Source organism: Macrobrachium nipponense, chromosome 6 (genome assembly GCF_015104395.2).
Source record: "Macrobrachium nipponense isolate FS-2020 chromosome 6, ASM1510439v2, whole genome shotgun sequence".
NCBI lineage: Eukaryota > Metazoa > Arthropoda > Malacostraca > Decapoda > Palaemonidae > Macrobrachium > Macrobrachium nipponense.
This window is the reverse complement of record NC_061108.1, coordinates 28,811,075-28,835,636: the sequence shown is the minus strand read 5'-3', so window position 1 is coordinate 28,835,636 and position 24,562 is coordinate 28,811,075. Positions and strand designations below refer to the sequence as shown.

The following is a 24,562-nucleotide window of genomic DNA, read 5'->3' as shown; positions in this document are numbered from 1 at the left end:
AAGTTTTATTTTATCTTGATAACATTGATGATGCAAAGTCCAATGATAAGTAAAAACAGGTATAAAGAATTAAATGCTTCTCTCTTCACTTTTACTTGTTGTAATTCCTTTGTGTTTTATCTTATTGATTTCAGGAAAAGATGACTTAGTTGTACAATTAATACCGAATCCTATGGTATGACCAAAACTTTCCTATCTTGAGCAAAGCGTAAGATGATTGAAGAAATATAAACATTTTGCTTGTTTTCTAAGACACAGACAAAAATAATGAGACACTGAGCAACCGTCTGGTAGGCACAAGAATCTACTTTAAGTGAATCGAATATAGTGTGCATATTCCATAAAAAATTATGGCAATATAAGAGTGAGTCAGGATGATAATGTGCAGGTAGTAAAATCTCATGTTGAAACTTGTTTAACCAAGTTGTCTACATTGTGCATGTTAAATATCAGGCTAAGGGTAAGACAGGCTGACCCAGAGAACACAACACATTACCCCAAAGTTTAACCAAGAATATTTGTTCTGGGTACTTACTGGCCAGATAAGAATATCAGTCAACTACAGTTGTGAACTTAGGGTGCTTATGGTGATTTAGAATTGAGCTCATTGTTTAAAGATGCTATTTAGAATATTAATCATAATCATTTCTTATTCCATTTACAGGTTCTCAGTGGTTTAGCCGTAATACTAGCAATCTGCAATGAAGTGTGGTGGTGGGCAGGTATGGTTATGGTTTGTGGGAATGTAGCCATCCTTAATCGACTATTACCAGCATTGATTGTAGAGACTATGTTTCAGAAAGGGGAAAATACACCTATTCTAAAGGTAAGAGGTACTTGAAACTCAAGGCACAATATTAGTCATTAGGCTATATGATTTATTGCATTTGAAAAAATATGAGCATTAGCTTAATAATAAGAAGAAGAAGAAACGTAAACAAGTGTGAACACTTGGAGCTCCTCAATACACCTTGTTATTTATAGGATCTAAGGCATGGGAAATACCTCAAGCGCGAAATACAGTGAAATGAATAACTCAGGAATCCGAGGAAATGTGTACACAAGTGCTGGCAGTTGGTGTTGCATGTAATTGACTTAGTTTTAAAGTTCTCCTCCGTAACTAAACGCATGCGTACTACTCCCCCTTGAAAAATTTCTTTCGATGACGTCATCGTTTCGTCATAGTTTCAATGACGTGAAGCTACGTCATTTTCACTCAGAACACCTAAATAAATGAAAAGTAATCATGGCAAGTATCAATTCAGCATCCGAGGCATCGGACTGTATGTTTATAAACAATGGCTTGTTGTTTTTTATCTTCAATAAGATTGACTGCATGAATCAGGAGGATTTGCTGAGCCTTTGCATGGACTTTTACAGTGAGGAGAAGCCTCGGAGGCAGTGCTGCTGGCGTTTGAGAAGTACGGCTGCCCCGAAAAGAAAAAGGAATATCGTGGGGCTCAGAAGAAGGAAAATAACATACGACAAATTATGACGTTAATGTGTCAGTCACCTACACCTAAAGGTACGGAATTTTGTATAACGAAGTGTACCCAAGTGCCTCCAGTAACTATGGATCATGTCGACATGGCAACGGTGCTGAAACTGTTTAGTGCTCTTCGTTCGGAGGTTCAGATCCTCTCCAATTCCAATAAGCAGCTTAGAGAAAAAGTTTCAAAAATAGAAGAAAATGTTAGCAAAAAGGAAATAACGACTTCAGTGAAGGAGAATAATGCGACAAAGCAGAAAAGAAAAACGGCAGATGAAGTGATAGCAGAACAAGCTGAACTACTTCATTTTTACAGAAAAAGGTCGGACACTAAAAACACTGACAAATTCACATCTGGCGAAGATTCTAAAGGAACTGCTAAATTGTATACTGGAGAGGGCATGAGTAATAAAATGGTTACTCGGGATGTCACGCTACAGAATGATTCAGATGAGGATCTGGCCTCCACGACATCATCAACATCTTTGAACGAATGGGAGCTCCAGCCATGGCAGCGGAGAAAAGTGCGAAGGCAGATGCAGAGGAGAAACGTAAACGGACCATCTGGAGTTCCACACCCCGGATTCGCCACCTCAACCAAGTTATTAAGAAGAAAGCCTGCAGTAATAGGAACCAATGAGGGTACCGGTCTACTAGCAGCTGAACCTCTCACCAATATTTCTCTTTTTGTGTCTAGGTTAAGTCCTCATGTAAATGAAGATGAATTGAAAATCCATGTCATAAATATATCTGGTAAAAATTCAGTTCATTGTCAGAAACTTCAAGCGAAACATGACAATTATGTTTCCTTTAAAATATCAATCGAGAGCATTGAAAAATGTAAAGTAACTAACCTTTTTCAGTCTGTTAATTGGCCAAAAGGCGTAATGGTAAGGAAATGGTACGAAAAAAGAAATTAATCATGGCTTCCAAATTAATATAGCAACTTTTAACTGTAGATCTGTCAGGAAAAATGTCCACGTTGTAAAAAATTTATGTAATAACTATAAGATAATAGCATTGCAAGAAACATTTTTGCCACAACAGGAGAGTAACTTTCTAAACAATATTGATATTAAGTTTGATTCCATATCGTCGTCACCAGTAGACCTAAGTCAAGCTCTGGTGAGAGGAAGGCCATATGGGGGTCTAGCTTTTTTAGTTCATGAGGAGATCTCTCCGTATGTCAGGAAAATACCCACAAGAGATGAACGCTTTTTATGTATAGATATTAGTCTAGGTGGTAGCACGATTAGGGTTATCAATTGCTATATGCCCTATTATAACGGTTCTAATACTGAGGAATACTTAAATAAATTAGGGAAAATGAAATGTCTATTTGAAGAACATCAGAATGATCATGTTATTGCTGTAGGGGATTTTAACGCTCACATTTCATCAGAATTTGGTGCAGAATTATTTGGGTGGTGTGATGAATACGACTGCTGGGCAGCCGACATTACCTCATTACCACAGGATACCCATACGTGGGTAAGCGATGCTACGGGTCACACGAGGTGGCTGGACCATGTCGTGTGCCCTAACTCCCTCTTGAGTGCACTTCGATGTTTTAAAGTTTTTTACGAGGAGATAGGCTCAGACCACAAGCCTCTGGGTTTTAAACTTTGTGTACAAGATTTTTCAACATACATAGTAGCAGGGACCAATAATCGCAGAATGACTTACGAGGTTAGAAATAATGATGAATATAAAGTTCGAAGCGAGAAGTCACTAAAAGAAATAGAGCTTCCAGTTGAGGCAATTGTCTGTAGAACAAGGGGATGCAGAGACAGAAACCATGTATTTCTAATTGAAACATTTGCTGTCGATCTTGTTGAGGCATTGATTAAGAGTGGAGATACAAAAAATACCGGGGAGGTACATAAAAGTCATGGTATACCAGGCTGGAATGAAAACGTCAAATTACACCACGTTACAGCCAGACAAAAGTATTTATTATGGAAGGAAATGGGAATGCCGAGATCGGGTGTGCAATACGATGAGATGGTCCTGTCTAAACGGAATTTTAAAAAGGCACTCAAAGTCTGCAAGAAGACGGTAAACAAAACAACAAAGGAAAAAATCGCTAGAGATATGAGCAGGAGAAATCCTTGGAAAACAATAGACAAAATAAGAAAGAAAACTACCAAACTACCGGTTAGTATTGATGGAATAAGAGGAGAGTCAAACATAGCAGAAGGTTGGAAGAATCATTATTCTCATATTATGGAAGGTACGAACCATCCACAAATGTCTTTGTCGATGGAAAATGAAGATGAAGAAAGCACCATACCAATTGTTTCCGTTAAAGACGTTCAAGATGCTTTAAAATCCCTTTCGTTAAATAGTGCCCCGGGCCTGGATGGAATCACAGGGAATCACTTACGATATGCCCATCCAACTCTGTATGTGCATCTGTCACTTTTGTTCACTTGTTTGTTCAGGCATCATTTCGTATCAAAAAATCTGACTGAAATAAAAATTCTGAATTTAGTTAAGGATTACCATAAGTCTCTCTCTGATAAGAATAACTATCGTCCAATAGCCCTTGCCTCTATTATTTCTAAGCTATTAGAATGCATCCTCCTACAAAGATGCAAAGACTTGTTAACAACTTCGGATAATCAATTTGCTTATAAAACTAAACACAGCACTGATATGGCCCTTTTTCTTTTTAAACAAACATGCCAGTTTTATAGGTCAAAAAACACTCCAGTTTTTGTATGCGCAATGGATATGTCCAAGGCTTTTGATAGAGTGTGTCATGAAAGATTATTTCAAATTTTAAAGAGAAGACGTGTGCCATTTTACATTATAGCACTGCTACAGTACTGGTACAAAACTCAGGACTTTAGAGTAATGTGGGGCAATAGTCTTTCCTCTCCTTTTAAACCCAGTTGTGGTATTAGACAGGGTAGTGTTCTATCAGCACTTCTGTTTGCCGTATATGTGGATGACTTAAGTACAAAGGTCCTCAGCAGGGAAGGTGGTTGCACAGTGGGAGAGGTTAAGGTGAATCATATCTTTTATGCAGATGATATAATACTTTTAGCCCCATCTTTAAAAGCGTTGCAAATACTCATAGATAAAAGTATGGAATATTTGAAGTATCATTATCTTGAAGCCAATCCTGACAAGACCAAAGTTCTTGTTATAAAGCCCAGGAATTTTATGTCATTTAGTGAACCGTCACTCTATATTAATGACGTCAGGTTTTGGAAAGTCGTTAAGTCATGTAAATATCTCGGCATGAATATTAATGACAATCTGAAGGACGATGACCATATTGCATCACTCTATCGAGGGCAATGCTTGCGAGGCAATATGTTGCTAAGGAACTTCCATATGTGCAATGATGAGGCAAAAGTGCATTTGTTCAGATCTTTCTGTACTTCCCTGTATTGTATGCCTCTGGCAATGAAATGTAAAAATGAAACCCTACGAAAAAACTTAAGGTATGTTATAATGACTCTTTTAGGTACCTGATGGGAATAGAAAGGTTTTCGAGAGTAAGTGGACACGTTTGTTTCTTTAGGAATACCAACATTTGATGAATTAGTGAGAAAATGTATTGTAAGCTTGTTTCAAAGAGCAAAGAGTTCAAAAAACCACTTAATTTGTGCAATTTTTAACAGTGATAGTTTTAAAAATCATTAGATTTTAAAGAGTGGTCTAAACACATTTTTCTGTGTTTAGACCTTTTTGTTTTATTCCTAATATATTTGTATATAACTATTAATTTTATCATAATATTTTGTATATGGCTCTACAGCTGAAATAAAGAATTTGAATTTGAATTTGAATTTGAATTTGAATAGGGCTGTATTGATTGTTAAAATGTAAATGATAGTACTGTGAAGTGCAAATTTTGCCATACCTTATCTAGCAAAACTTATTTACATCTGTTATTCTGGAGTTAGAAAGTAGTGTAAAACTTGCCAAGCAGTTACATAGCTATAGTGTCAAAACTCACGTGGCAGCATAACTTCAAATTTCTATATAGTGCTTCTGATGTTCAGGGCAGGTGACTAGTCCTGCCCACTAACGAGAATATCAGGAATAATTTAGCAGACAATCTCATTCTGTTTCTGCCGTGTCCAGTGTTTGCATCAGTTATTTGCAACAGCTTTGTTAATTTTTTTGCCAGTTATTTGACCAGATTATGGTGAAATACTATGCTTATTCAAGCCAAAAGTCAAGTAGCCTTCAAGCTGCAAGCTTTCAGGATGAGTTTTTTTTCTTAAGTTGATTCAAGTTCATAAATTTTTTGCAACTACAATGAATTTGCAGTCAAATTTAAACACTTCTTATCACACTTTCCTTTCCAGAATTTTTGAAGTGTTAGGGTAGGAATGTAACAGGAGAGAGATGTTTTAGTTGTGATGGGCTTTAACAAGAGAAGACATTCTCGATCATGCACCAGTAGTACTTGCTTTGGCAATACATATGCTGAAATTGTAACAATACAGAGAAGATTAGCATAACCCCTACACAATGATGATACGCAATTGTGAAACGTTCCACAATTTTTAGTGCCAGGTTGACTTGCAGCTAACAACCTGGCAACTCATGTTCTGAGCGCCCAGCAGCGTCCGCTGACTCTCAATCAACTAAACTCGCTGGCGCCAGCTCATACTCCGTGCGTCCTAGAGCACCTACCAGCTCCCGAGCTTCTAGTTTGCCTGGCGCCATCTACAGCATGGCACCAGCTCCCTCATGCAATTTATCTCCCCTGCTACTAGGCTGTCAATTTGTTTTATCCTTTTGCTCCTGCACCTGGCTCCCTTGCTTCCTTCCCATGCCTTTGCCAGTCTTGTATCTGGGTTAAAGAAGTTAACCTTGTAATAGTGACCTTGTAATTGTGAAGTCTTGTGCAGTGGAGGAAGTGACTACTTGTCCCCCAATGCTCTGTGACAAAAGTTTCCTCTGTCAGACTCCCCTAAAGGCCTGTCCACACGATCGGGCCTGATCGGCGGACCTCCCCTCTAACGGGCACACTTGACGGGTAAAGCATCCAATTGCCCGATGGGTTCTTGTAGCAAAATCACCATGGTGGTGCCCGATGGCTTGAGCTTCGACCCTGGCAGACGTATGTTAACCGTATACATTTCTTTTACTGAGCCATTCTTTGTGCCATATGCTCTTCTTTTTCTTATTTTTCATCACACACAAAGCAGTTATCATACTACACAATATCTTTTTCTTTGCGGTAGGCACATTGTTTATCGTACCGCACTGAACACACTACTGGCATCATCGGGCACGTCCACCTCTCCATCGCCTCACCCATGTGGACGACATTCACGGATAAGCCCGCCAGAATTTGCCCATCAACCCCAGAGCACGCCGATCAGGCCCGATCGTGTGGACAGGCCTTTAACCTGGGAGGCATACTGTAGGTCCTAGAGGGTGAGGGGGTTTACAAAGACGTAATCACCCCCCTCAGTCGAGCTTGTTTTCCAGTCCCAGGTATCAACAGACAACCCCTGGAAAGGTGTCATATTGGATGTGTAGTGTGATTGTACTATATAGGTTTTTAAAGTTTAGTCATTATTATTTTATTTTAATTTTTCTGCATTAGTGAAATTGTATGGGCGTTATTCATTTATGAAATGTATAAGAAGCACATTTTTAATTTCATGAGATGTTTTTATAACAAAACATTCTTTGTCTTAAAGTGAAACTGTTTGTGTTGTGTCATAGGACGCAAGATGTGGGTCATGGGAGTGTGAAAAAGGTAAACAAGGAAGTTTGAACTAGCTATGCATTTTGGTGTGGATGGGTAGTGAGAGCTTTGTGTTAGGCTGTGGGTTGTAAGTCAGTTAGTGTTTTTTTGAGAGTGTAACCGAGCTATAGGGAAAAGCATGCTTGAAGGAGAAGCTAAGGGATTTCATGTATTAGAAGAAGCAAATCTTACAGAAAAAAAGCAAATGGTATTAGCAGTTTGTGGTCAAGGAAAGTTGGAATATAAAAGTGTCACAGACATAATGAAAAGAAGATTATAAAAGATAAATCTTACCTACTGTTAAATTTAGCTCTATCTCCTCGCCAATTAGGCGAGTCGGCATTCAAACAAAAAAAATTGAATGGCTGCCCGGATGACTTTCTAGTTTACCTGTTCTCCATCAGGTGTGTGTCAAATTTTTTAGCTCTTGTCAGAATTCTCCTTGCCGCCATTGCGGCTAGGCGATTGTTGGTATTCAATGAAGTTTGGCTGTTTTACACCTGTTTACATTATTGTAATTTCATTTTCTTAGGATATCTTCCACCTGAAGCAAAACCAATAACATCAGGCTATGTAGGAATTTTGTTGGTGTAACCAGGATGTTGAAATTGGAAGCTGATCAACATTCCTTTGTACTTGCAAGGGTACAGAGTGTGATCTTGGAACTACTAGATTTGAAGAATGTAGGGAATTGTTCTGAGAAATTTATGCCTGAATATGTCAGTTATAGGAAAGACGGGAAACTAATAGAATGCGAAAGCTATTAGTTAGGTCAGGACTTAAACCTGTCAGGCTATCCCTACTCAGACTAGGCATTTTAGTAGGCTAGTATTGACTTCTTTTGTAGCTCCGCCTTCTGCTCCCCATTCAGTTCAGGAAAAGCATAACGAGAAGTTAGAACATTAAACCTATTTTTAGTTCTAATACCAGTTGAACTGAGTTTGAGATGGGTGATTATATATTGTATAATTGTTATTGGTATTTTATGCATTGTTGAAATATGGTGGGTGTCCTATATATGGCCAGCATTTGGTTGATTCTAGAAGGTGTCTGTTGATGTATTTAAGTTGTGTTGTGACGTCATAGACAAGATGGCGGCGGCGTCGGGGGGATGTAAACAATAACACGAGCAGTAGAAGGCACGTGCTGGTGGTGCGTGGTTGGTAGGGGAGAGCTCTTTGTCTGGTAGGAGTCTTGTTGTGCTGTTGTTTTAAGGTGATTTCTGGAGTATACTGAAGTTGGGGAAAGCGTACAGGTGGGTAGGTTATTCATTTGTTTAAATAAAAGGGAATAGTCTAGGCTAAAATTCAAACTGGTAGCAGAGCTTGGTTGATCAAAGATGCCTGAATCCGACAGTGAACAAAGGGAGACTACTAGATGGAGAAGGGAATGTCCTAGGTTTAGCGGGATACAAGAAGAATACAAAGAATGGAAAGGTCAAGCCGAAGATTGGCTATTGTTGTATGGAGAAGATACAAAATACCCGGCGATAGAAATGAGAATGAGCTTAAAAGGGAAAGACCGAGAGCTAGTGCAAGCATTAGATAGAGATAAACTTACTGGTACAGAGGGTTCAAAGTTAATCGTAGAGAAACTAGATAAGGCCTATCTAAAAGATTCGGTAATGGAGAATTACGGCAGAATAAAAAGATACCTTCTAATAAGAAGAGAATCTAGTGAAAAGATGGTGGACTATTTAAATAGATATGAGAAGGCAGCATCTGAGTGTGAAAGAGCAATGGGGAAAGGCGCGCTTGAAGGGGAAGTCAAGGGATATCATGTAATAGAGCAAGCAAATCTCACAGAAAATAAAAAACAAATGGTATTATTGCCTTGTGGGCAAGAAAAGCTAGAGTACGAAACAGTGTCGCAAACAATGAAAAGACTATTTGAGAGATTAGGGACTAAAGAGGAACAGGAATGGTGGGGTCGTCAGAAGGCAATGCCAGTTCTGGGAGAGGGAGGGAAAACCAGAGATATCGGGGAAGATGGAACCAAGGTAGGGGTGGTAGAAATCCTATAAACAAAGAAGGGAAGGTAACAGTATGTGCAATATACAGCTGGGAATGGCATTGGGCTAGGGATTGTCCTCAGAATTTTCATAATAGGAAGAAAACTGAAACAAGACTAGAAGAAAATAAGCTGAAAACAGAAACTGGGACAGAAGAAGAAGAGTTTTATGTAGGAGAAGTTAATAAAATAGTGGAAGCATCGTGGGAGGTGGTTGATGCAATTTTGGACACAGGTTGTAAATCAACCAGTTTTGCGGGTGGGGAATTGGTGACTAGCACGTATTGTCATGGATTTGAGTCAGGAAGAATTGAGGAGAATGAGTGACACTAGGACAGAGTCTATAAAGGTGTTTAATTTTGGTGAGACATCTTATAAGTCCAAAGGAATAATAGAAATACCGGTGATACTAAAAAACAGAAAGTTTTATTGGAAAACAGAAATTCTGCAGGGTGATATACCCTAGCTGATAGGTAAGCAAACCATGGAGTAAAATGGGTATGACACCCCTAAAATTTTGAAAGAAAATTGTGTCATGATAGAAGTATTAGGGGGAATGAAAGTAGAGTTAAGAGAAGACGAACAGGGTCATTTAAGAGTACTACCTATAAGGAGGAGGAAGGTAGAAGAATTATTACTGGAGGGTTGGAAGGGAAAGAATCTGAGGGAAATTAAGAACACAATGAAGAAATTACATTTACAGTTTGGTCATGGAAGTGGAGATAAAATATGGAAGCTAACAGAGGAGTAATGGGTTAATCGAAAAAGAAAAAGAGGAAATAAGAAAGTTACTAACTGAACTGATTGAAAATTGTGAGGTTTGTAAAAGATACAAAAGAAACCCCGCCAAACCAGTAGTAGGCTTTTCTTGGAGTAAAACGTTTAACGAAGTTGTAGCGATGGATGTGGGAGAGATAAAAGAGAGAAAGTTCTTGGTAATAGTGGATATGGCAATGAGGTAGTGTCAGGCCTGTTGGATATAAGGTAAGAAACCAGAAACTATAATAAAGACACTTTTTGAGTGCTGGTTTGCTATATTTGGAGCACCCTCCAAAATATTGTCAGATAATGGGGGAGAATTTCAAAATGAAAAAGTAAGGAGAATGGCAGAAAGATGGAATATTAAAGTATTAGCCACAGCATCAGAATCTCCGTGGAGCAACGGATTATGTGAAAAGACCGTAGGCATGATCAAGGGAAGTGTAAGAAAGATGATGAGGAAGGGGAAGTAGATTGGTCCATAGCATTGAAATGGGTAGTGAGTGCTAGGAACTGCTTAATGAATAATGGAGGTTTATCTCCCAATTAATTAGTATTTGGAAAACCCTTCACTGCCTAACCTAATGGGAGAAGAAAGTTTAAGTCCTGCAAGCAGAGAAAAAGGGATGGAAGAGGGTATGGTAAGGGACACACTAAATGCAGTGCACAAGCCCAGAGAAGCGTTTATAAAAAATGAGTCGTAATAAAATAGGAATAGCGTTAAACAAAAACATCAGAGAACATAAATTTGCAGAAGCAGTGGTAGGAGATGAGGTATTCTATAAGAAGGAAAATGAAAATGAATGGAGAGGACCTGCTCAGGTAGTGGGAGTATTGGGGAAAACAATAATAGTCAAACATGGGGATTCTTTAAGAGAAGTAGCTAGGATACATGTGACTAGGATTCAACAACGATCACCAGATACAGAAGAGATATCTGCTAGAATAGATAAATCCCATGGTGTGAAAGGTAGATCAGATGGCCCAAATGAAGGGAAAGTAGATTGGCAAGAAGTAGAGGAGAAGGTGGGAGAAGGAATGCAGACACAGAAGAGACTATAGAAAGGGAGGTGATAGAGGAAACAGTGGAAGATACCGGGGAAAGTGGGTCAGTAGAAGGCGAGTTAATGGAAGAGATACCAAAATTCAAAAAGGGAAATAGAGTTAGAGCTATAAACAACGATACAGGACAAGTAGAAGAATGGACTATATTAGGTCTTGCAGGAAAAAGATCAAGCCAAGCATGGGCTGATTCGTACAATGTACGAGACTCACAGTCAGGTGACAAAGGGTGGGTTAACTTGAGGGATTATAGTCCGGTAGAAAAAATTCAAGATGAAGAGGTGTTGCTGGGATATGAAAATAGAATCATAATGGAAGCTAAAGAAAAAGAACCTCAAAGTTGGAGAGATAACCAGGTATATGAGGAGGTAAATGATGTTGGACAAAAAGCTATATCCACAAGATGGATAGTAACTGAAAAGATAAAAGGGGGAGGAAAGGATATGTAAAGCAAGATTGGTAGCTAGAGGGTTTGAAGAAGAGATGGCAGAGTGGGAAAAGGACGCTCCCACATGCAATGCTGAAATTTTAAAATTCTGTCTAACCATAATAAAGGTGAAAAATTGGAATAGTTATACATTGGATGTCAAAACTGCATATTTAGAAGGTGACGAGAAACAGAGAGAGAAGTGTATTTGAAGCCACTGAGGGAAGACGGGTGGAGGGGATTATGGAAGTTGAAGAAAACTCTCTATGGGCTCAAGGATGCAGCAAAAGCATGGTATTGTAAAGTGGTGAAAGTAGTGAAGGTGCTTCAGGGTGAGAGAAGTAGACTAGAACCTAATATATTCTTTTGGATAAAGGACAATAAATTGAATGGCATTTTGTGTACACATGTAGATGATTTTTGCTACGGAAGAACTGAAGGATTCTTAAGGAAATGATTGGGAAATTGAAAGGGAAATTGCAAGTAGGAGAACAAGAGAGTAAAAGGTTCAAGTATATAGGAGTAGTAATAGAGCAGAAGGAGAATAGATTTTCCCCTAATCAGTGGCAGTATAAATTCTATAAGAGAACCAGAGGCTAGAAGATACACGGGTAATAGAGTGCTAGAACAAAAGGAGTTAACTGAGTATAGATCAGTGGTAGGACAGCTGAATTGGGTATCACTACACACGATGCCAGAAATATCATATGATGTTAGCGAATTAAGTAAAGCATTTAAAGAAGGAACAACTCAGGATATGAAGAAGCTTTATTAACCCTTAAACGCCGACTGGACGTATTTTACGTCGAAATTTTTTTTCTCTCGGGTGCCGACTGGACGTATTTTACGTCTACATACAAAAGTTTTTGAAAAATTCGCGGAAAAATATTTTTAGGCCTACCAGCCAAAAACTCTTGAACTCACGCACCTTGGGGGGGGATGCTGGGAGTTCACGGATCAAGGTGTTCTTTTGTTTACAATCGTTACGCAGGCGCGCAAGCGCGAATTTCTTTCTTGCCACACTAAAAAGTAATCTGTGACACATCTCGGAAATTATTTCGTCACTTTGACATAATTTTTTTTACCAATTAAATTAGCCGTTACATGGAGTATTATATATGAAAATGTGCACAGTTTTTTTATGTAGAATACAATAAAATACTCATGATTGTAGCTTTTATCAGTTTTGAGATATTCTCATATAAATAACGATAAGTGCCAAAATTTCAACCTTCGGTCAACTTTGACTCTACCGAAATGGTCAAAAAACGCAATTGTAAGCTAAACTCTTATATTTTAGTAATATTCAATCATTTACCTTAATTTTGCAACTAATTGGAAGTCTCTAGCACAATATTTCGATTTATGGTGAATTTATGAAAAAACTTTTTTTCCTTAAGTCCGCTCGGTAACTCTTCCGAAAAAAATCATACATGCGATTGTGGTAATGTTTTGCATTTTAAATTAGCTGTTACATAAAGTTTTATATATGAAAATATGCGCAATTTCATGCACAATACAACTAAATACAACCCATGGTTGTAGCTTTTATCAATTTTGAAATATTTTCATATAAAAAATGTTAAGTGACAAATTTTCAACCTTCGTCAACTTTGACTCTACCGAAATGGTCAAAAAACGCAATTGTAAGCTAAAAACGCTTATATTCTAGTAATATTCAGTATTTTACCTTCATTTTGCAACAAATTGGAAGTCTCTAGCACAATATTTCGATTTATGGTGAATTTATGAAAAAAATAACATTTTCTTTATGTCCGCAGCGGTAACACTTCCAAAAAAAAAAAATCATACGTGTCGATTGTGGTAATGTTTTGCACCATTTTAAATTAGCCGTTACATATGTTTTTATATATGAAATGTGCGCAATTTCATGTATAATACAACAAAAAATAGTTGAAGGTTGTAGCTTTTCTCATTTTTTAAATATTTGCATATAAATCACGATAAATAGAAAAACCACGTTCGGTCAAATTTGACTCTACCGAAATGGTCGAAAAACGCAATTGTAAGATAAAACTCTTACAGTCTAGTACTATTCAGTCATTTATCTTCATGGTGAAACAATTCGAAGTCTCTAGCACAATATTTAAATTTATGGTGAATTTTTAAAAAAAACAAAAAAAACTTTCCTTCCCTCCGTGCGCGGATCTCCGCCACAAATCTCCGAAATGCTGTGAGTCCCATTCTCAGAATATTTGCTCCATTTCATATTAGGCATTTCATAGAGTTTTATATATGAAAAATGTGCGCAATTTCATGTAGAATAAAACGAAAAATATTTAAAAGTTGTAGCTTTTCTTATTTACGAAATAATTGCATATAAAAAATATATAAAAAATAAAAAAATTCGACATTCGGTCAATTTAACTCGTCAGATATGGTCGAAAACTGCATTTGTAAGCTAATATTCTTACAGTATAGTAATATTCAATCATTTGTCTTCATTTGAAAGAAATTGGAAGTCTCTAGGACAATATTTAGATTTATGGTGAATTTTTGAAAAAAATATTTGTTTACGTACGCGCGTTACGAATTCATGCTTTATTTTGTGATAATATTTTCTCTGTGTTGCTTTTATCGTTTTACAATGTGTTATATACCAAAATGATCGCAATTTAGTGTACATTACAACGAAAAAAAAAGTAACTTGTTACCTTTAACCGTTTTGCGCACAGCGCGATTTAAATACAATTATATATGAAATTTCGTTTTTGCGCTATCATATATCGCATTATTTATATATTGATATGATATTTTTTTCATTTCTGATGGTTGCATACTAAACTTCAGGCAAATGACAAAAAAAGGAGCCAAAAATGAACTCTTAACCCTTACAAGATTAACCCGAGATATATCGTTATCAGTGTGCTAAAAATTTTGGACTTACCACGAAATATCTCGTTGAAAAGTTAAACGTGTATATTGGGCTAATACAAGATTTCTCGTGGCTCAGTATTGTTACAGCAGGCTTCTCCGAGATATCTCGTCCTATATCATACGTTTGGCAGTGGTATTTGCTGCTGGAAGTCGTGAGTTACCAACGATAATTTTCTGTATTTTTTTCGCGCAGACGACGCGTCATTAGTAGCATTTCAGCTGCCATCTTTGACCTTTGTATTTTTTGTTTTTGCGTATTTTTTGCCTAATTAGGTAAGTTTGGTTGCATTATTTGTCATCTTAGACTGATTATATGTTATATTATTGATCATCGTGTTGCTGTGTGTCTTGTTAGCTAACCCCATGAGTATTTTGTGGTATATAGAGTAACCGGTGATCTTGAGAGGTTGTTCGTTCGTTTTGTACGTATTTTATATCGTATTTTTGCCAGTTCTAAGTAAATTTGGTTGTTTATTTGTCATCTAAGACTGTTTATATGTTATATTATTGACTTATTATGATGATTTCGTGTCGTTTGTTTGTCTCTTGACCATTTTGTGATACGTCAAGTATAATTTTTTCCAAGGATTTTTTTTTTTCCTTTTTTTACGATGAGTACGCACTATTTTACTAGCTCTCCAGTGGTGACTTTTAGAATCTTCTGTATTTCTTCATTTTCACGTTTTAGGTAAGTTTCATTGTTCTTTTTTTTTTATTTTAGACTGTTTATATGATATATTGTCGAGTAATTTGTTAGTATCTTGACTATTTATTTATTATTCTAGCCTTTTATTTTATTTATTTTTTATTTTAGCCCAGTTATGGCAAATTACCATGACAACAGTGATACTGAGGAATCATTTACAGAGCTTGAAAGTTCTGGCTCAGAAGGCGACGATTCATGCTTGGATGATTCCAGTGACGATGACAGCGATACCAATACAGATACAGATACAGTTAATGGATGAAACACAATGGAGGAGAATCGCAGATTCTACTGCCCCTCCACCCCCTCGATTTCCATTCACAGGAACAACAGGTCTCAATATCCCAGGGAATATTGAAAGTATGTCGCCTTTAGATTTTTTCCATGTATTTTTTGATGATGAACTGATTGAACTTATTTGCACTGAAACCAATAGATTTGCTGAGCAATGCAATGCAGACCCAAATACGTGGCATCCTGTAACTCCACCTGAACTCAGAGTTTTCTTAGCACTAAATACTTTGAAAGGAATTGTAAAGAAGCCTGAAGAATCCTTGTATTGGTCTAAAATCCACTTCTTAGAACCCCAATTTTTGCTGAAACTATGCCTTTCAAAGATACAAGAAAATCAGGCAGTACCTGCATTTTTCTGATAATGAAGCATACGATGCAAATCGCATCGCCAAATCCAATCCAACCCAAACTGAATAAGATATATCCTATTTATGTGCACTTAGAAAATAAATTTAGAACTGCTACACCCCACAAAGAGATATTTCAATTGATGAGTCTCTCTTGCTATATAAAGGAAGATTGGGATGGGTGCAATATATCCCATTGAAGAGATCAAGATTCGGCATAAAGTTCTTTATGTATGTGAAGCGAGTACAGGATATGTGTGGAGTTTTTTTTATTTATGTAGGTAAAGGAACACAATTCGACCAGGATTTCAATGAATTGCCTAAATCTTCACAGGTTGTAATGACTTTACTGAAACCTCTTTTGAATAAAGGCTATTGCCTTACAATAGACAATTATTACACCAGTCCTGAGTTAGTGGATATTCTAGTAAAAATGTATGAACAGATTGCTATGGCACTGTTAGAATAAATCGAAAAGACCTGCCAGTTTCATTGAAAACTGAAAAGTTGAAGAAGGGGAAATGTCTGCTTATCGTAGAGGTAAAGTTATGGCCATGAGATGGAAGGATAAAAAAGATGTTGTTTCTACTCTCCACAGTTCACAATAGTGATGAAGTTGAAATTGCGAGTAGGAGAGGTACGAAAAAGAAGCCCAAAGTTGTAGTAGACTATAACCACACAATGGGTGGTGTGGATAAGTTGGATCAAAACTTGGCAAATTATCCTGTTCCCAGGAAAAGAACAAAAAAATATTACAAAAAAGTTTTCTTCCACATCTAGAGTCTAAGCCCTTTGGAATGCATATCAGTGTTTCAAGATGAGTAATGAAAATTGCTGTTCATCTCTCAAATTCAGGTTGGAAATAATTGATTCAACTCTGAAGAAGTATCATGCTGAAATCCCTCAAACAAAAAGACCAGGTAGACCATCTATTTCAGCGAATCCTACCCGCTATTCAGAAGGCATTTCCAATTGACATTCCTCCTACACCCAAAAAGAAATTTCCTACAAGGCAATGTGTTGTTTGCTCTAAGAAAAGGGATAATAATGGAAAACCGATCAGACGAGAGTCTCGCTACATGTGTGAGATATGTGAAGTTAGTCTGTGTATAACCCCCTGCTTCAAATCATACCATACAAAATGATTGGGAAATACACTGGTTTATGTGAAGTGAATTTTTTTTCTTTTTTTTTTTTTTACCCAAATGAAGAGAAATATATGATTTTGTTTATTCTAATGGTGAATTTTTTTTTTTATTCAAATGAAATGAAAAAAATACTTTATCAAAATGAAGTGGAAAAATAAAAAGTTATCAAGCATCAATATGATTTTTTATTCAATTCCTATTATCAAAATTACTAAAACGAAGCATACGAGATATCTCGTGATAGAATAAAATGATTATAATTTATACGAGATAACTCGTTATTGGCCATAAAAAGGTCTCAAGTGGAGTTTCTAAAAATTACAATTTTACATAAAATAATCACAATTTTCTGTTGAAATCAAATTAGAATAGAGTCTAAACAAAAGTTATATTTTTAATTTAATTCAATAAAACAATTAGATTCTTTTTGAAACATTATGTTGAAAAAATAAGTCTTTGAAGGGGTTAATCTTGAAAACTAAGCACGCTGTGATTTTTGAAAAAAAATATTTTTTCCGCTACCGCGCTCACTCTGAAACGTCTCCGGCACACGGGAGACATTTTTTTTTTTTTTTACCGCTTCGCGTTTAAGGGTTAAGATTGTGAGAAAAACTAAGAGCATGATGGGCAAAGTTACAATAAGTGAGATGGAAGAAGAAAGGATTTATTGGGAAGCCTATGCAGATGCTTCATTTGGAAACATAGAAGATGGCCATACTCAACTGGGTTATATTATTTTCTTGACAGATGGAAGAGGAGAAGGGTTCCCATATGGTGGAAGTCTAGGAAATCCAGGAGAGTGGCAAAATCCACCATTGAGACGAAGCCCTGAGTGTTGGGGAAGCGTAGAAGGATGACATATTTCAAGCATTTGTGGAAGAGGTATAGGAGGGAGAAATTTAGAAGCTTTGGTTAGCACTGATAGTGAAACACTAATGACCGCCATCAAATCGAGCACTGGTGTAAGTAGTAAGAGATTAAAAATAGATATTGCAGCAATAAGGAAAACCATTGAATCTGGGGAAATAAAGGGGGTGAGATGGATAAAAGGAAAGGAGCAAGTGGCTTATGTATTAATAAAGCAGAAGTTTCAGGGGAATGTATCAGAAATTATGTAGAGGGTAAAGAGTTGGAGGATGAAGGAAATTAAGAGGGGACCAGGTTAGGAAACAGTTGGAGGGGAGGGAGAAAGTGATAAGTGTGATTATATATTGTATAATTGTTATTGGTATTTTATGCATTGTTGAAATATGGTGGGTGTCCTATATATGGACAGCATATGGTTGATTCTAGAAGGTGTCTGTTGATGTAAGTTGTGTTGTGACGTCATAGACAAGATGGCGGCAGCGTCGGGGGGATGTAAACAATAACACGGGGAGTAGATGGCACATTGGTGGTGTGTGGTTGGTAGGGGAGAGCTCTTTGTCTAGTAGGAGTTTTTGGGTCGTAAGTCTTGTTGTGCTGTTGTTCTAAGGTGATTTCTGGAGTACTTATACTGAAGTTGGAGAAAGCGTACAGGTGGGTAGATTATTCTTGTAAATAAAATGGGTTAGGCTTGGCTAAAATTCAAAATGGGAACATTCTGAATCCCTCCATTGTGTATTCTTTTTCGTGTTCCCTGTTAGAAGTAAGGTGTTGGTGCCCTCGTCTGTATGTAGCCCAAGCTTAGGACTGCCCTGCGACAGTTGGTAGTGTCTGCAGCCAGAGAACCGGGTCAGTTCTCGGGACGATGGGATTCTGTGACTCAGTCGACTGTTTATCTCTCTCATGTTTGGGTTATTCTAAATTCTCGTCAGCAAGCATATTCCTTTTTCTTTGTAATGCTTGTGTTCGTTCTTTTCTTGCTTCCTCTTTGGTTATCGCCAAATCTCTTACTACTGCCTCATTTAATGTTTCTCTTTCAAGTCTACACTGTCTGTAGTATCTAAAGTTCTTGCCAAGTTAGATATTCTAGCTTCAGAGATTTCTAACTTAGTTTCATATAGGAATACTTTCAAGTATGTACGATCACTTTTGGATGAGGCAGGAGAGTCGTCGTAACTCCTCTCCCACCACTTCCACTTCTGGTGCCTCATTCTCCTTCCCTCAGTTGACTCGTGCAGACTGCTGACGTTATTGACTTGTGTGAACGCAGTTGACTCGTTTGGACTTGGCCGAGTCCTGAGTCGCTTAAAACTGTCTTCCTTTCATTGAGTCGTGGTGGATGCGATACAGCGCTCAGCTGCTGTCACCTCTTATCGACAAGTGTTGCTATTTGTCACCAAGCTCTTTTGTTTGCCTCCTGTTGCTAGCTGTCTCCTCTCGTCGCCCGCTGACAGAAGAAGAGTTTGAATGGTGTTTGAGGAACTCATTCGGGCTGGTTGGCATTTGTTTTGACACTACCCTTGCTTGCTGATACCTCATTTTGTTGAGGAAAGAGGCACATAGAGAATATGTCTTAACCCTTAAACGCCTATTGGACGTATTTTGACGTCGACTAAAATGTCTGACGTAAAATACGTCGACTCAAAAAAGTTTTTTAAATATTCCCGAAAAAATAGTTATAGGCCTACTTGGCAAAAAAATTTGAATCACGCACTTTGAGGGATGCCGGGAGTTCACGGATCAAGCTGTTGTTTTGTTTACAAGTGTTACCCAGGTACTCATGCGCGAATTTCATTCTTCTCGCACTAAAAAGCATCAGCAACACATCTCAGAAATTCTTTCGTCACTTTGTCATAATTTTTGCACCGTTTTATATTAGCCGTTACATAGAGTTATATATATGAAAATGTGCGCAATTTCATGTAGAATACAACTAAAAACAACCCATGGTTGTAGCTTTTATCAGTTTTGAAATATTTTCATATAAATCACGATAAGTGCCAAAATTTCAACCTTTGGTCAAATTTGACTCAACCAAAATGGTCAAAAAACGCAATTATAAGCTAAAACTCTTACATTCTAGTAATATTCAATCATTTACCTTAATTTTGCAACAAATTGGAAGTCTCTAGCACAATATTTTGATTTATGGTGAATTTATGAAAAAACTTCCTTACGTCCGCCCAGTAACTCTGCCGAAAAAATCCAAAATTCTCTCGTCAGTTTGTCGTAATGTTTGCACCATTTCATATTAGCTGTTACATCAAGTTTTATATATGAAAATATGCACAATTTCATGTAGAATACAACAAATAACAACCTATGGTTGTAGCTTTTATCAGTTTTGAAATATTTTCATATAAATAATGATGTGCCAAAATTTCAACCTTCGGTCAACTTTGACTTGACCGAAATGGTCGAAAAACGCAATTGTAAGCTAAAACTATTACATTCTAGTAATATTCAATCATTTCCTTCATTTTTCAACAAATGGAAGTCTCTAGCACAATATTTCGATTTATGGTGAAATTTTGAAAAACTTTTTCCTTACGTCTGCGCGGTACCTCTGCTGAAAAAATCAGAATTTCTTTCGTCAGTTTGTCGTAATGTTTGCACTGTTTTATATTGGCCGTTACATAAAGTTTTATATATGAAAATGTGCATAATTTCATGTAGAATACAAAAAAACCGTGGTTGTAGCTTTTATAATTTTTTAAAATATTTTCATATAAATCATGTTATGTGCCAAAATTTCAACCTTTGGTCAACTTTAATTCAACCCAAATGGTCAAAAAATGCAATTGTAAGCTAAAACTCTTACATTCTAGTAATATTAAATCACTTACCTTCACTCTGCCAAAAAAATCAGAAATTCTTTCGTCAGTGTCGTAATGTTTGCACCGATTTTATATTAGCCGTTAAATAAAGTTTTATGTATGAAAATGTGCACAATTTCATGTAGAATACAACAAAAAACAACCCATGGGTTGTAAGCTTTTAAATCAGTTTTTTTAAAATATTTTCATATGAATCACGATAAGTGCCAAAATTTCAACCTTCGTCAACTTTGACTCGACCGAAATGGTCGAAAAACACAATTGTAAGCTAAAACTCTTACATTCTAGTAATATTCAATCATTTACTGTCATTTTGCAACAAAATGGAAGTCTCTAGCACAATAATTCGGTTTATGGTGAATTTTTGAAAAAACTTTTTCCTTATGTCCGCGCTGTAACTCTGCCGAAAAATCAGAAATTCTTTTGTCAGTTTGTCGTAATGTTTGCACCCCGTTTATAATAGTCGTTGCATAAAGTTTTATGTATGAAAATGTGCAAAATTTCATGTAGAATATAACAAAAAACCACCCATGGTTGTAGCTTTTATTAGTTTTGAAATAATTTCATATAAATCACGGTAAGTGCCAAAATTTCAACCTTCGGTCAACTTTAACTCGACCGATATGGTCGAAAACTGCAATTGTAAGCTAAAACGCTTACATTCTAGTAATATTCAATAATTTACCTTCATTTTTCAACAAATTGGAATTCTCTAACACAATATTTCAATTTATGGTGAATTTTTGAAAAAACTTTTCCTTACGTCCGCGCTGTAACTCTGCCGAAAAAATCAGAAATTCTTTTGTCAGTTTGTCGTAATGTTTGTACCATTTTATATTAGCCGTTACATAAAGTTTTATATATGAAAATTTGTGCAATTTAATGTAGAATACAGCCAAAAATAACTCATGGTTGTAGCTTTTATCAGTTTTGAAATATTTTCATATAAATCACGATAAATAGAAAAAATTTGACCTTCAGTCAACTTTAACTCGACCAAAATGGTCGAAAACTGCAATTGTAAGCTACAACACTTACAGTTAGTAAACGTTAGTAATAATTCATCAATTACCTTCATTTTGCAACAAACGGGGAGTCTCTAGCTCAGTATTTCGATTTATGGTGAATTTTTGAAAAAAAAAAAAAATTTTATGTCCTCACGTTTCAAATTCATGCATCATATCGTGATAATATTTTGTGTTGCTCTGATTGTGTTACACATTGTTATGTACCTTAATCATCGCAGTTTAGTGTACAATACAACAACAAAAAATTAACACTTCAGCTTTAACCGTTTTGCTCAAAACGCGATTTGTATACAATTATATATGAAATTTTTTTTGCGCTGTCATATATTCCAATATTTATACAGGCAGTCCCCGGGTTATGATGGTGTCGGCTTACGACGTTCCGAGGTTACGACGCTTGTCAATAGACGTTATTTCCAGGGTTACGACGCATGTTTAGGGTTATGACGCCTACAACGCTCATCTGGGAGATGAAATATGACACCAAAAATGCAAAATAATCAATATTTGAAGGTTTTTTTGATGAAAAATGCCATAAGAATGCAGTTTACATAGTTTTCAATGCACCCAAAGCCTTAAAAGTAAGGCTTACTTAGGATTTTTGACGATGTACCGGCTTACAACGATTTTCGGCTTACGACGCATCTCAAGAACGGAACCCCCGTCGTAACCCGGGGACCGCCTTTATATGGATAGTGATTTTTTTTTTCATTTCTGATGGTTGCATACTAAACTTCAGGCAATGACAAAAAAAAGGAGCCAAAAATGAACTCTTAATCTTGAAAACTAAGCGTGCTGTGATTTTTTTTTTTTTTAACTTTTTCCGCTTCGGCGCTCACTCCCGAACGCCGCCGGCATATGGGAGACACTTTCAGAAATACTGGCTCTGCGTTTAAGGGTTAATTGTCTTTGCGTATTTTGGTGCCATCTAAATATTAGAGAAGAGAACCAACGTTTTCTCCAATCAGAGAGCATTTCATAACTTTTCTCGTCCTCGGACGTACAAATCTCCCTTTAGGTCTGCTTTTGCGTATCATCTTATGTCTTTTAAAGTCACAGAGAGCCGAAGGCCACCTCTTGCTGTACAAGGCTTATTGGTCCTTTAACTGTCTTTAGTAAGAGGTTCGCTTCTTTCTCTTTCCTGTGGGAAAATGAACTCGAGACTGACAGACATGCTGGTGGATTTTCAGTCTAGCTTGAGTTATTACCTTTTAGCTACGTTGCCTCGTCTCTGCGACTGCTTAGAGAGGTGGAGATGCCAACCCAGCGAGTTTCTGTAGTCAGCTCTAGGGTTTGTCGCCAGTGGGAGTTTTTGCAAGGGAAACAAGTAACTCATTTCTGATGCTGCAGGGTAATGTCCTCAAGCTCAACTCACGCGATTTGGAAGAAGTGATAACAGTTTCACTTCCTGTCTGATTATACAGCTCGTTTTAAGGCTACAAGGGATTATACATTGGTAGTCTTATTTTATACCTTTCGGGGATAAGTGCAGACTCAGGTTCTAGTATATGGACAGTTGCACCTCCTAACATGCGTGGAGAGACTTGGGACCAGTACATTACATGGTGGAGATGGTGAAGGGCAGTTGTGATTCTTTTTGGTTGTCCTCCACTGGTTTAATCTCCCTCTTATATCTTCCTTTGTCTTCAGCAAAAGCAAAATCTCTCGTAAGTCTCTTTTAGTAAGAGATTGTATAAAGGGAATGATGGTCCAAGGGTAATTTTTTAGGAGAGCTCCATAAGTAATTGAAGATATTCTTGAACGTTTGGAAACTGAAATAACAGAAAAGTGTCTGTCCACATACTTGTTGGTTTTCTAGCATGGTTTTAGTGCCTTTCCAAAGAATGGTCAGACTTGTGGCACACATGCAGAATGTATTCCACTTACCAATATATTCACAGTCATGCAAGTTCCTTCAAGATGTTTTTACTAGAAGGTATTGGTGTTCTGTCCACTTTGTTTGGGTTAGTGTGCAGCCCTCTTTAAGTTATGTCAGGGACTTGTTACCCATTGGTGGATGGTGTCGACATTAGGAGCAAGACACTTCTACTGAATCAGTGATTCAAGTTGGCCAACTCTGTCAACAGTTTTCCAAAGGCTTCTCCTGGCCTAATTTCTATGCATTATATTGTTAATTCTCTAGATCCCCATTCTTATCCAGTGATGTGGGGATGATACTTAATTATACATGCTTGTCAGTCAAGATGAATAGGCATGTGCTGCTTGAAGAATTTTAGACGTGAAGGTAACTTTCTATATAGTAAGGGCTTCTCCTCAGTAGGAAACATGGCCTCACAGGATATTTTCAGATAATCATGCTCAATTAATGTACAGTTTCAGCATAAGAATTGCGACCTATAAATAAAGTTGATTAAATTTGTAAGTAATCCAGAACCAACTTTGGCTCCAGGACTGTAGGAGAGGAGGGACTTTGTAACCAAGAATTGTCCATTTTGTTCTTAAACCCAAGTCCAGGTTTTGGTCTTTTCCCTCTTGTCATGCAACACAGAGTTTAACTTGTGTCATTACACTTTCATGCAATATAGAATGGTCTACACTACACCTGGTAAAACTTTTTAGATGTCAGGGCAGTGGAAAGACATCAGGATGCTTAGAAGATTTATTCCCAGTCAGAAACAGTCTTTGTGGAAAGTTTGCTGCTTTGAGTGAAATGAAACAACATATTGGTGTGATCATTTATTCTGTGGAAGGACAGTGTTTTAGCAGTTGGGGATTCAGGAAGAACAACTGCCTGCAAGAGCTTTTACATCCGTAAGTTTGGCACTTGGTGTGGACTTAAGGAGCACTCATTTAGACTTCCTAGCATGTAGATGATCAGGGACATCTGAATGATTACTACTACTTTGTTGGCCCTCAGGCTTGAGCAGTGGATGTTTCCTTACATTTTGCCTAATTCAGACTCATAGGCCTGCCTCTTGTATCTACTCTAAATACTATTGAGCAATTT

At 37.1% G+C, this 24,562-nt stretch overlaps 1 protein-coding gene and 1 non-coding gene across 2 annotated transcripts in view; both read left to right on the top strand.

The window, feature by feature from the left end:
* Positions 1–24,562, top strand: part of LOC135216474 (uncharacterized) — a 247,331-nt gene that overhangs the window by 181,458 nt on the left and 41,311 nt on the right. Inside the window, exon 7 of the mRNA XM_064251843.1 lies at positions 665–826. Within this exon, the coding sequence (XP_064107913.1) occupies positions 665–826 (162 nt within the window). The remainder of the gene's footprint in view (positions 1–664; positions 827–24,562) is intronic.
* On the top strand, positions 5,915–6,019 carry LOC135216936 (U6 spliceosomal RNA). The gene has a single exon (XR_010314983.1). It is a non-coding gene; the product is annotated as a U6 spliceosomal RNA (small nuclear RNA).